At 39.0% G+C, this 14,538-nt stretch overlaps 1 protein-coding gene across 1 annotated transcript; it reads left to right on the top strand.

Moving 5' to 3' along the window:
* The first annotated feature begins 150 nt into the window (after positions 1 to 150).
* On the top strand, positions 151 to 9,894 carry lrrc8db (leucine rich repeat containing 8 VRAC subunit Db). Its single transcript, XM_037770141.1, has 2 exons — positions 151 to 2,953; positions 5,290 to 9,894. Exon 2 carries the CDS (start codon positions 5,292 to 5,294, stop codon positions 7,845 to 7,847), a length of 2,556 nt encoding a protein of 851 aa, XP_037626069.1. The 5' UTR covers positions 151 to 2,953; positions 5,290 to 5,291; the 3' UTR covers positions 7,848 to 9,894.
* The last annotated feature ends 4,644 nt before the right edge of the window (positions 9,895 to 14,538 follow it).

Genomic DNA, 14,538 nt, shown 5'->3' with positions numbered 1-14,538 from the left:
TCTACAGAGAAATAAAATGTTGTACCTTTCGCTTGATCCGGTCTGTTTGATATTGTGTCCAAGTCCCGCTTAAGGAGAAGTCTCGTTGTGAAATCTGAATATCCGTATACTGTGGCTCAAATAAATATGGCCTGCCATTGAATTCAAAGACCTCATCCACATTGTGGAAATCATCTAAATATTCAGCCATGACATTGAAAATCTTTTAGATAACACAACAAACTCTACCCAGCTGGCACTCACGTTTCCACCATGGATGTATTCCACTATTCCAACGTTTTCCTCCGGCAACGCGTCACCTCATTGAGCGACACTCTTACTATAATGTTGTCAGACATTTATAATAACAATCAGAGCTTGTCATGTCAAAATAAAGCACTTTTAGTGGACATAAATGACGGTGTCAGCTTGTCCCAATAGCACCATATTGCAGCCCGTGTGCAGCTGCCCTCTACATCGCTCTCCCTCAATACTGGACCAATTTCAGAAATTGTTGTCGCTATTTGTCAGTTAGACACAAAAACATGGGAAAAAAGGGTCCAGGTTGAAAAATACCAAAAGGTTACCAGGTAAGAAAATTATTTTTCCAATATCCTCGACAGAGGGAAACGTACTTATTCATATATTGTCACATATAGTGTGGCTGCAACAGGGATGCTTGTTCTGTTGATTTTCACTTTTGACATTATCCAGCCACAAATCCTTAAAGGAATAGTTCATGCTGAGAGTAAGATGAGAAAATTTACATAAATCTCTTATCTGTACATTAAACATAAAGCTACTGCCAGCAGGTGATTAACTTAGCCTAGTTTAGCACAAAGACTAGAAGTGAGAGGAAACAGCTAGCCTGGCTCTGTCCATAGGTGAAACAAAATACACCTATCAGCACGTCTGAAGCTAACTAATTAAGAAGTTATAACTTGTTTGTTTGATCCGCACAAAAAACGAAATGTAAAAATGGCAAGTTATGGTTTTATAAGGAGTTACATGCTGGATTATTTTTTGGCCAGGTGTAGTTTCTGGAATCTCTTAATTAGTGAGCTTTAAAGGTACTGGCAGGCAAATTTTTTTAATCATTGGGCAGAACCAGGCTAGCTTCTAGTATTGATGCTAAGTTAACTGTCTCCTGGTAGTGATAGTGATCTTCTCATCTAACTCAGGGCAAGAAAGCCAATAAGCTTTTTTATTTTTAATGCACAATTCATGTCACTGCTACATGATATAATTTGATTACTGAATGTAAATCTAAACTGAAGACCTCATAAGTCTAGGCCAGTAGCCTTACGTATGCTGTATTGTATGTATGTTATGTTGCCCTTATAAAGACTTTTATTTTATTCAAGAGACTGTTAGTTCACATGGACCGCAGCAGGGGAAATGCCAAAAAAACAAAGGATATATCTTACATAAGTAGGCTTACATGTAAAACCTTGGCTAAAACATTCTGTATCGTAGAAAGATGGCAATTTAAAGTGCATTAAACTTAAAGGACTTTGTCATACTGGTGTTTTTCTTCGGCTCTTGAAATGTGCACAAGAAGTATGTAGCCTATTACAAAAATGTATTTTTCTAAACACTATTTTTATGTTGTTGACCAATAAAATTATATTTAATTGTTAATGTCATTTCTTAGGTTGGAATGTCTTACAGTTCTAACATCCACAATTTAAAAAAACAAAAAAAACAGATTTTGACAAACAATGGCAATTGTTTGATCAGATCAGTGATGCAGTGCGGTGAAAGTAATAATGTTGAATTGACAAAAAATGTAAATTGTGTTGCTTGATATCTGAAAGAGGTCACTGCACATGGCATGTTTCCAATTGTGTTGTGGGATTAGATATTACTCGCTGGCTGTTGAGGATTAATAAGGCAAAGAAGATTAGTCTATTATTATGTGCACATGAGGCACCAATGAAAAAATGTTAAAGTGCAATAAAAACAATGCTAACTACGTTGGAACACATTAATATACACATAATAATAATTAATTTAAAAGGGAAGTTGGATTCGGTTAAATATGTAACATTTTATTTTAAATTTATATATTTTATTTTTACAGTGCAAATTGGTCAACACTACTGTAAATGTGCCAATGTTAGCCATATGGCTAATTTTCAACTGTTGTCCCTTAGGTTGGAACGTAGCCTACATTGTGTGCAAAGACACCAAGAACAGAAAAAGGTGGTTTGAAGTAGCCTATCTGACAAAATAACAAACAAAGCTATTGAGGAAAACGGCAGAAACAGTTCAATAATGAGACATTGTGCAAAGACGAATAAGACTTAAGAATTAACGTAAAATTAGTTTGTGTCTCTGATGACAAACGGGGCTTTATTTTCCTCCTCTATGTAAAAATATGGATCTACTGGTCTCTTGACTGTTTCTTCTGGTGAAATGTATTTTTTTTTTTAATAACAAAACAAAGATGTGATGTTACTTTAAATTACACTCTGTGCACTTTTGCGACGGTCCCTACCTTCAGTGGGTCATCTCCCCTGCTATTGTCAAATGCAGTAGCCTACATATCTGTTGTGGGGGGGGAAAACAACACCTGTGTAACATCAGGAGAGATTTAACTCTGCACATTACAACAGAACTGTTGCCCACTGATAGTCATGGTGAGAGGTATTGAGGAGGAGCAGCAACCTCGGCGACCGTGTGAATAGCATCCAGCCGGTGGGTCCACCTCCTCCAGCAGCAGCTGGTGCTGCCGCCGCCGGCTGCTGTGTCTCCAGTCAGAGAGGCAGAGAGGACCCGACCATCTGAAGCGGAGAGTGGGGGTAGTCAGTCAGCTAAGCTGCTTACAGCCGGCCAGCAGGCCCACGGTTGAACGGTTGAACTGATGCGAAGAATGGACGGCTTCATCACCGCGGCGGAACATGGCTTATAAGAAGAGGCGTTATTCGGTACTGCTGCCATCCACATAACTGGACCCGACCTCCTGAAGAAGGTTCGTATCTGTGCTGCTTGTTCTCATTTAGGTTGATCAAGGTCTACAATACCCGCTGTGTTGTGGCCCATCAGGGTTAGCAGGTTGTACATAGCGTTTAGTGACAATAGCGGTGAATCTAGTGCACTAATGTGATTTGAACGCGTCGTGATTTTCTCTCACGAAACCAAGATAGCGGTGCTGCGTTTAAGGCTTCACGGACATCAGTCCACCTCTTGTTTTGTTGTCCATGGATGCGTCTCGCTGCTCTGTAGCCGGTCTCACCCTGCTCTGCTCTGCTCTGCAGCCTCGGTGGAAATAGTGACCTTCATGCTTTCAACACACACACACAATAGAATTCAGACACAAAGGTGGCACAGATATTGTTTTGTACTCTTTCATGTCTTTTTTTAGAATAGCCTAAACGGAAAACACGTAGGCCTATGATGATATATATAGCTTATATATAATATGATTCAGACTACATTTGCACATGGCATGCACTGTCTCTGCAGACAACATGTGTGCATGGTGTGCCCCAGTTCAAGGGCAGTGTCCTCTCTGAATCCATAACAATCTGTCAGCGCTGTTCTCTCTGAGCCTCCTCTAAATGTGACATGGAAATGTGGCCTTGCCTAAACATTGGAGGACACAGACAGTAGTGTGTCCTCCCAGTCCTCATCAGCAAGTAAAGATAGGAAATATCATTTCCACCACATGATATTTAAGTGATCAGAAAAATAAAAATACAGTAAATGCTATTTTACTAAAAAAATGTAGAAAATTAAAGCTGCAGTTGGTAACTTTGAGCAAATATTAAAAAAGTTATTTTCATAACACTGTCAATATATCCTGATAGTAGCGCATGGGACAGATAATCTGTTAAAAAAATAATGTTCTTCTGTGTTCTCCTAATGTTCCTAATAGAGTAGTGCAGGAATGAGTCCTAAAACCCGGAAATGAGTTAGCGTTTTAACACTTTCGGTTCCCTCGTCTGGAAGTCAATGGGTTATTTGAATGGGTTTTAAGTTAGATGCCTAAAATAAGGTCTGTAGTTAAAACACGCTTAAAAGATTTTAATGTTTTGTCCTCCGACATAAAATGCATCAGTAAATACCCCACTCATGAATTTTGAAGCTTTTATACGTCTTTAAAAAAGGCGGTTGCTAACTGTTTTGGTTCGGGCGCAGTCTCTTGCAAATCTTGCAGATGCCATCAGGAGCACTAGGAGGACGTAGAGGAACATGATTTTTTTTTTTTTTTCTGTCTCATGCACTACTGTCATGAAATAGTGACCGTTTTATAAAAACAAATGTTTATCATATTTGCTCAAAGTTACCGACTGCAGCTTTAAATATTAGAAACACATTAGAGTTTAAAGTAATCCAACAACACCACAAACTACAGTAATCAACAAAATGTGAGAATATCAAAAGGCATGGATTTATTCCAAGACGCAATTGGATTACAGGGCCCTGTACATTTCTATTTTTCTGGTCACTCAGTGTGTCCCACATGAACAGGATCAATATGCAAGCCACAGCAGGATGTAAACAGGATTATGACCAGACATAAACTCTGTTGTGTTAGCAGCCTGGATATGTTTATCACCACACAGCCCTTAAATGTCATTCGCAAATACAGCATTGTGACAGACAAATTGAGGTTATATAGATATATTTATCATTAAACTGGTAAAAAACATTTTTTGCAGTTGTCCATCATTTATGGAAGTGAAAAGAGATAACTCTGTAAATTCAGGTATTATGGAATTGCCAGAATTTTATGATGTTTACCACATATTCACCAACCCAAGAGCAAATTTCTGGTGGTAAACATGGAATTTTAAGATTTTAAGTAGGCAGGGACTGCCACAACACAGCATTAGTTTTACCCTGTGTGTCGTCAGCAGTACCCGTACAAGTATCTAAATACTGTTAGGGAGCTAAGCTAAGATAAGAGCTTTTCCCTGCAATGACACAGGATTATTTTCATGAATTAATGTTCTCCAAAAATAACTTGTACACCCTGCTGGTCACAGCTAAAAAACTTTGTTGAAAATAGAAGATTACAGTCCCATTTAGCATGAATAAGAGGATGAAGGGTGCATTCATATAGAAATTTAACCTTACTCAAAAAGCACATACTTTACAGCAGAAAGGCGAGTCTATATGTGAAAGCAAAGTGGCTATATATATACATAACTTTCCTTTCCTGGGTCCATTATGCACACCGGGGGAGGGTATGAGGAAGCAATTCAACAAGTCTGTGAAATTCCATAAAACAAAATCTACTGGGATACCAATTATATTATGTATACTTTTTGTCATGATGTTAATTCCTATTCTCTGTTGCAGGAATGTTCACCCTCACAGAAGTAGCCTCCCTGAATGACATTCAGCCGACCTATCGAATACTGAAACCATGGTGGGATGTCTTCATGGATTATCTTGGTATTGTCATGTTGATGTTGGCCATATTTTCTGGAACGATGCAGCTAACTAAGGACCAAGTGGTTTGTCTTCCCATTCTGGAACAAAATCCCGAGGAGGCCGGGGGCTTCTCAGGACCCCGACCCCCGGAGACAGCTGACAGTTTATGGAACAAAGAAAGCGCCATTGGAGAGCAGGCCGCTCCTTTAATGGCTAAAAGGCCTCCTGATAGCATCGCCCCTACAGTTCCCTTTACACAGTCGGGTACTTTTGGGCAGCCTCAGCCAACAGGTGTCAGGACCAGGCTGGATTTTCAGCAGTATGTTTTTGTCAACCAGATGTGCTACCATGTTGCCCTTCCTTGGTATTCCAAATATTTCCCGTACCTCGCTCTAATCCACACTATTGTATTAATGGTCAGTAGCAACTTCTGGTTCAAGTACCCAAAGACAAGTTCCAAAATAGAACATTTTGTTTCCATACTGGGGAAATGTTTCGAATCGCCTTGGACTACCAAAGCACTGTCCGAGACCGCCTGCGAGGACTCGGAGGAGAACAAGCAGAGACTGGCCTGTGCCTCCTCCCTCCTGAAGCATATGTCCATGTGCAGCGAGGACGGGAGTCCAAACCAGTCCACCCCAATGCTGACTAAATCTGGCGTCACGTTTTCTGCTGAAAAGCTCGTGAGTGAAGTTCCCTCCATGACCATACTGGACAAGAAAGATGGCGAGCAAGCAAAAGCCCTGTTTGAAAAAGTCCGGAAATTTCGTGCCCATGTGGAAGACAGTGACTTGATTTACAGGCTGTATGCCATTCAGACAGTCATCAAAACGGTCAAATTCATTTTGATCCTGTGCTACACGATGACGTTTGTCGCCTCTATAGATTTCGACCACGTGTGTGAGCCTGATATAAAGCATTTGACTGGATACAGCAAGTTCCATTGTACCCACAACATGGCATTCATGTTAAAGAAACTCCTCGTTAGTTATATTGCTCTCATATGCGTTTATGGCATAATCTGCATATACACACTGTTCTGGCTTTTTCGGCGACCACTTAAGGAGTATTCCTTTGAAAAAGTCAGAGAGGAGAGCAGCTTCAGTGACATTCCAGATGTTAAGAATGACTTTGCGTTCCTCCTCCACATGGTCGATCAGTACGACCAGCTGTATTCAAAGCGTTTTGGTGTCTTTCTCTCTGAGGTGAGCGAGAACAAACTTCGGGAGATCAGCCTGAACCACGAGTGGACCTTTGAGAAGTTGCGGCAGCATGTGACTCGCAATCCTCAAGAGAAGTTGGAGCTCCATCTTTTCATGCTCTCCGGAGTGCCAGATGCTGTGTTTGATCTCACTGATTTGGAAATCCTCAAGTTAGAATTAATCCCAGAGGCCAGGATAATAGCGAAGATCTCACAAATGATAAACCTCCAGGAGCTGCACTTCTATCACTGTCCGGCCAAAGTTGAACAGACTGCTTTCATTTTTCTTCGCGACCAACTCCGGTGCCTTCATGTCAAATTTACAGATGTCGCTGAGATTCCAAGCTGGGTTTACTTGTTGAAGAATTTAAGGGAGCTGTACTTGGTTGGTAACTTGAACTCTGAAAACAACAAAATGATCGGACTCGAGTCTCTGCGAGACCTCAGGCACTTACATACTCTGCATCTCAAAAGCAACCTCACAAAGATCCCTACAAACATAACGGATCTGTCTCCGCATCTGATCAAGTTGGTCATTCATAATGACGGTACGAAACTCTTAGTGCTGAATAGTTTGAAGAAAATAATGAATCTCGCCGAACTGGAGCTTCTCAACTGTGAGCTGGAGCGAATCCCCCACGCTATTTTCAGTTTGAACAACCTTCAGGAACTGGATTTAAAATCCAACAACATCCGCACCATAGAGGAGATCATCAGCTTTCAGCACCTCAAGAGACTGACGTGCCTCAAACTTTGGCACAATAAGATCATCACCATTCCATTGTCAATTAGCCACGTCAAAAACCTTGAGTCGCTCTATCTGTCACACAACAAGCTTGAGTCCCTACCCGCATCGTTATTCACCCTTCTCAAATTGAGGTACCTCGATGTTAGCCACAACTCTATAGCGGTAATACCACCGGAGGCTGGCTTCCTGCAGAACCTCCAACATTTTGCCATTGCTGGCAACAAAGTCGAGGTAGTTCCCAAGCAACTGTTCAAGTGCAACAAACTGAGGACCTTATGTCTCAGCCACAACTGTATCTCCTCCATTCCGGAGAAAATCGGCCAACTCTCGCAGCTGACACATCTGGAACTGAAGGGAAACTGTCTGGATCGTCTCCCGGCTCAGCTCGGTCAGTGCGGCCTGCTGCGCAGGAGCTGCCTGATTTTGGAGGATCATCTCTTTGACTCCCTCCCCATGGAGGTCAAAGAGAGCATCAATCAGGAATCTAGTGTTTCTTTTCAAAATGGCTGTAAGTGTCTAAGTGATGGACGGTAGTCACACCCTACGTGGCATCAAATGTCATCATAGGTGTAAAAAAGTATTTTTTTTTAATCATGCCATTAGAAACAGTATTTGGGCAGCACGGTGGCGCAGTGGTTAGTGCTTTCGCCTCATAGCAAGAAGGTCCCAGGTTCGATCCCTTTCTGTGTGGAGTTTACATGTTCTCCCTGTATTTGCGTGCGTTTCCTCCGGGTTCTCCGGTTTCCTCCCACCACCAGAACATGTATTGCATCAGGAAGGGCATCCAGGGTAAAACCTATGCCAAATCAATGTGATCAATGATCCGCTGTGGTGACCCTTAAGGGGAGCAGCCGAAAGATGAACAACAACAACAACCATTAGGAACAGCAGTTCCGGGTACGGTATTGGTACGCTTCATGATGTTTTAACAACTTATAAAATGGACAAACCACAGCACAGACAAGGTCGGTACCACTGGAGACATTTTAGATGAACTCAAGAAATGATCATGTCTATTTATATTTTTATTTTTTATTTTTTGTTTTTAGTTAGTGGAGGTGCATAGTAGCAGTTAATCACTCTGCTTATATTTTTTACCTTTTGTATGCAATGGATCTATGTAAATTTGTATAATTTTGAAACAATCCCCCTTTTTATCTTCGTGACTTCATTTTATTATCCTCAAATTAACTAGATAGGCCTACACTTGATTGACCTCAACTTAAAGGTGCAGTGTGTAGGATTCGGGGGCATCTAGTGGTGAGGTTGCATAATGCAACCAACTGAAGGTTCTCCCGTGTGCCAAGCGTGTAGGAGAATTACGGTGGCCGATGCGAAAACATACTTATTGATATTATATTCCATTTCTGCCAATAGATCTCCCTAAATGCTACACACTGTTCCTTTAAAAGGGACGGTTCACTCAAATTACAAAAAAAAACTTCTCACTGTCCTGTAATGGTTTCTGGCCTACATTTCTAAATTTCTGCCTCCACCCGAATAAAATGGATAGAAGTAGAATTTGGTGCTCACAGCATTGAAATATTACATCTGAAAAAATTCAACAGCAACGTTTCTTTCCAGTAACAGTGTCCAGATTACTCTGGCTAAGACCTTGCAGTTTTTATTACACCTACATTTTACCAGAGAAATATTCTTAGTGAAACCTGTTTACAGCAAGTGTGTTGATTATCCAGAGTGACTGGGACGTTGCTTCAGGAAGGAGATGTTACTGTTGAAATGTTCAAGGCTGTACGGCACCGTACACAAGATTCTATTCCCCTCAATTGTTATTGGGATGGAGGCGGAAATCTCAGGTATGGATATCTCAAAACTTGAACTAATAAAACCAAAACTACTAAGTGAGCAAATATGTTTTTTTTTCTGTTATTTGGGTGAACTGACCCCTTTAAAAAAAAAAAAAAAATCAGCTCAAGGTCCAGTTGCCAGCTTCGCCCATATGCTCATATACAGGCAAAATGACAATTGGGCAAGCTCTCTCCGCTGAGGAAGACTCAGGAAGCTCCAGAAAAAAGATAGTAAGTGGACCTTGAGTTAAGATTATTACTTCCACTACTGCTTCCAAGGTCAAGACCAACTATTTTACTCTACCACTACAGTATAGACCACAAACAATGACATATGCTGCAAACACAAATTGAAGAACTGTGTAGGTATAACCTAGTATTGTTATTAACCTTATGCATTCCAATTTGAATATACTTGTAATACATTTTACTCTCCAAAATGATGACGGTTCCCATCAGATCCTTTTCTCTACTTCTTGAAAAGTCTTGAATCATGCCATTATTTTTTGATACACTTGATTTGTTTTTCTAAGCAGTAGGCAGTAGAGTGTTTCCTTCGTTGTGGACAGTCCAGCCAACCCACAATGACGCTTTTCATTAGTTGTACTTTTGCTCACGTTTATTTCATTCTTGTACACAGTGTTATTTGTCATGCATTTTGTGTGCTCTTTGTATGTATTTATGATCTCATCGTCTTTTATCTTTTCCTCTCTCTGCACAGCACTTTGTAAACCTGGTTTTATGTGCTACACAATTAAAAGAATGACTTATTACACTGTTGTTATTATTACTATTATTTAAAACTTGAAATGACGCCAAACTTTCAATGCACAGCTAGTTTTGCACCAAAAAACATATTTGGAGTTATTCTATATAATTGTACAGTTAAATCTTCATGTCTGAAATATACGGTTTGAAACCACATTCATTGTTTTTCAATTCATCTATTCCTTGTTAAACAGTATACAATATTTTCTACTCACTTAGCATAACTGCTTAAAACACGGTGTAATCAGGTACAGTCTGCCATCAGGACAACATCACAACCAGGAAACCGGGTTAATAATGGGGTTTCTAAACATTCTGACCAATATTGTATTCAAACTACATTCATAGAAGTGTTTATTTTTCAGTTAGTGGACAGTAATAATGTGGAAGATAAGCCAGATCAATTTCTCTCAATTTCTGTTAGGGCTGTCAATCGTTTAAAATTCATTGTGATTAATCACAAATTAATCACATTTTTTATTTGTTCGAAATGTAACTTAAAGGGAGATTTGTCAAGTATTTAATACTCTTATCAATATGGGAGTGGGCAAATATGCTTAATACAAATGTATGTATATATTTATTACTGGAAATCAATTAGCAACACAAAACAATGCAAATATTATCCAGAAACCCTCACAGGTACTGCATTTAACATAAAAATGTTCTGAATATGCTCAAATCAGAACACAAATCAGAAGTATGCTGACTTGACTATGACTTGCCCAAAACGGCATGTGATTATCATAAAATGGGCATGTCTGTAAAGGGGAGACTCGTGGGTACCCATAGAACCCATTTTCATTCACATATCTTGAGGTCAGAGGTCAAGGGACCCCTTTGAAAATGGCCATGCCAGTTTTTCCTCACCAAAATTTTGCATAACTTTGGAGTGTTATTTTAGCCTCCTTTGCGACAAGCTATATGACATGATTGGTACCAATGGATTCCTTAGGTTTAAGTTTAGGTTTTTAGTTGAGTTTCATATGATGCCAGTATCTTCACTCTAGTTTTAAAACTGAGCCTGCTACAATGTAACAAATTGTAAGTTGTATTAATGTGTTAAAGAAACTGGTGGCGTTACAACGAATATGCGTTAATGCGCAATTATCGCATTAACTTTGAAAGCCCTCATTTCTATGCTTTGTTAACATCCAAATTCTAAATAGCAAATAATTATAAATTAACTATAATTTTAAATAACTACCTGAAAACAATTGTGAATTTTTAACAGATTACATTTTTAAAGTTAGTGATACAAGTTTGTATTCTGAAATGTTCTAATTAAGAATACGCAGCTTTGCCAACACTTCCTTTCCTTCTATTCCCCGTCTGTTACATGTTACCTGCTACACAGCTTAGCATGCCAAACACTGAATAGTTTATCTTGCTGTTTAAAATACTCAAAGCAATATAACACACAGTGCTCCTAGACTTCACTTCTTAGGCCAGTTCACTCAACATAATACCTAGAATAAGCATTTTTCTTGAACATAGGTGTATGATGACTGTGTTGTATTTAAAAAATATACTGTATATATTCACTTTCTCACTGGAAACAACATGGATAACTAAGAATATTTTAGTACTATAATCCTGATTTGATTTTGTTTTTATTATGACTGACACATTCTATTTAACAAACCTACACTATATTTAGTTCTATTCTAAATGCAAAGTATTTTTTTGTGAGTATTACAAACTCGTATGAAAGATACAGAGCTCAGAACTAATTTACTAACACATAGCATTATCTGTTGTATTCTGTGGCTGTTTAGTGTGGGTTTATGATTCTGACAATAGCATCTGATTGCAGCCGCGGGGGGGGGGGGGGGGGGGGCGTTGACAGGAACACCCACATAGATCATTGGTTTATATAGAACAGGAACGCCCAGTAGCTGCTGACCTTTTAAATGCCCATTAACTTTATTGTCCTGTTCGTGTCAGTCAAATCAGTGGCTATGCATTCGGTTCCATATATGATTTAAATAACTTTTTGTCAAATTATTTAATCATTCTACCATTACGTTGCAAGATTTTTCCTACAATTTCCCGCTCTTTATTCCACTAACTTCCATTACAAGCGAGGTTAAAGTTGGTGAAAGACTTAAAGCTGGAGAGAACTCAGACTCAGATAAATTCTGGCAGAGGTTCCTCTAATCTTGATATCATTATGAAAGGCTGTGGATGTGACTGTAGAGCCCCTTCATGTCAAACTGAACACATTTCTTGGATTGTGTTGCCCTCTGGTGGAAGTAAATACTTACTACATGTTAGAACAATCATTTTAGCTGCTGCTTTGAAGTACGTTGAGCAGCACTGAATTGTCTACAATGGGCCTCATTCACCAACCCTTCTCAAGAAGAAATTACTTCTTAAAACCCACTTACGCAGTTTTCACCAAGATTCTGGCATTCATTTTTCTTAGTTAAGAACAGAATCTCTGCCCTCTCAAGAGCACACTGAAGCACATTTGAGTGCTGACACGTCCATGCAAAATAACTGGTTATTGTGTGTTCTTCAGTTTTACAGTTGGATTCAAATTAAATCAATATCTTTATCATTTTCAATAATTATTTTCATTATTTTACAAAGCATTATGGTCTTTTAAAATAAATAAACACTAAACTAACACTTCAACACTGAACAAGTAATAGCATCTTTTTTTTGGTGTTATTTTATATCCACTACTGACACTATTAAATATGACCGCTCATTTGGTGTCACTTCCTGCAGAAGAACCTCCACTTCAGAACCATTGTAGTAGTAGTAGTAATTTATTTCGGTCCTTATTGACAATTTTCCAAAACTAATACACATAATAATAAATGAATAACAATAAGGCATAAATTAAAGGGGAAATAAAAACTGTCTGAAAGGTGTAGGCTGAAGCTCATTATATGTCCCAAACAGGCCTTAAACTTTTCACTATGAGGTTTACAGAAACAAAAACAAAGTTCCAAACATCTCATACAAAATAATAATTATACCTCAGTTTTATATTTGTTTATCACCTCATCTTTTTTTTTTTTTTTTTTAAATATTTGCAAAGTGAACTACACATTTTTTTCCTTGATTTAAACATACATATTCCCCTAAATTCATACTGGCTGTCTCTTTTAAGATCGACTAGATCACAAACTTTTAAAGCATGTAAGTTAATAGTTGGTTGGTTCGTAATAACCCGATCGATTTACAATCCTTATACTGTAGCTCTCTTCTGTAGAATGAAAATGTGATTAGTGTTGGTTTTGTATGTGTTTTACCATACCTCCACACAGTAGGTAATGTATGGAACTATGAGAGAACAATACATTCATTTTCATACACTCTTTCTATTTCAACTTTGGTCTGGTGCTCCACCCTCTTTAGACTTTTGTTTGGCCGTTCTCGACTTAATTCTTAATTAGTTTACCTGCTAATTATGATCAACTGGCACACGCCACCAATTTACGAGGAAATGGGATTCATCATTATAAGAACACAGGTGCAAACAATTCTGCGGTTTAAGATGTCGTGAATCTGACATAGACTTTTCTTAGGACCTTTCTTAAGAACACATTTAAGAAAAAACTTAGGAGGAAGATATTGGTGACTGAGGCCCATTGTTTGGGATGTGGGATGAGTTATAGTTTTCAGCTGCTTACCAGACAATAATTTTATCCAGGAAAGTTTTAGTTTTAAAACTAGAGTGAAGATACTGGCATCATGTGAAACTAGTAAACCTAAGGAATCCATTATTACCAACCATGTCATACTAGCTTGTCGTGAAGGAGGTTAAATAACGCTCCAAATTAAATTTTGGTGAGGGGTCCCTTGACCTCTGACCTCAAGATATGTGAATGAAAATGGGTTCTATGGGTACCCACGAGTCTCCCCTTTACAGACATGCCCACTTTATGATAAAGTGCAGTTTGGGGCAAGTCATAGTCAAGTCAGCACACTGACACACTGACAGCTGTTGTTGCCTGTTGGGCTGCAGTTTGCCATGTTATGATTTGAGCATATGTTTTATGCTAAATGCAGTACCTGTGAGGGTTTCTGGACAATATATGTCATTGTTTTGTGTTGTTAATTGATTTCCAATAATAAATATATATATACATTTACATAAAGCAAACATATTTGTCCACTCCCATGTTGATAAGAGTATTAAATACTTGACAAATCTCCCTTTAAGGTACATTTTGAACATTTAAAAAAATGTGTGATTCATTTGCGATTAACTATTTTAATAGATTGACAGCCCTAGTATTAACCTTTTTAATACAGTGTTATAATGTTATCAGTGATTCTGATTTGTGCATGTATCTCACCACTAGTGGGCAGACTATTATTTTAGCCTAGCATGCTTTCAGCCTATATGTTCTGCCTGACATACACACATGCTTTCTGAGGTACATACAGGCCGTACATCACCAAACCAGACCTGATTGGGACGATTGTGCCATTTGGCTCCCCGGCTCTGGTCTGGGAGGAATAAACACACATGTCGTGATAACTCTGGATGTGCAAGCAGAGAGAGGACGCGTGACTTTAAGCCGGCCTGACACCATGGGGTTGTTAGAGGAGTCTGCCATCAGGTGGATGAAGAAAACACACCGCCTCCAGTCCAGCCTTCGTTACTTCCTTGGAATCAGGCGATGGCC

This window comes from Sebastes umbrosus, chromosome 5 (assembly GCF_015220745.1).
Source record: "Sebastes umbrosus isolate fSebUmb1 chromosome 5, fSebUmb1.pri, whole genome shotgun sequence".
Classification (NCBI taxonomy): domain Eukaryota; kingdom Metazoa; phylum Chordata; class Actinopteri; order Perciformes; family Sebastidae; genus Sebastes; species Sebastes umbrosus.
This window is presented reverse-complemented; position numbering and strand designations above follow the sequence as displayed.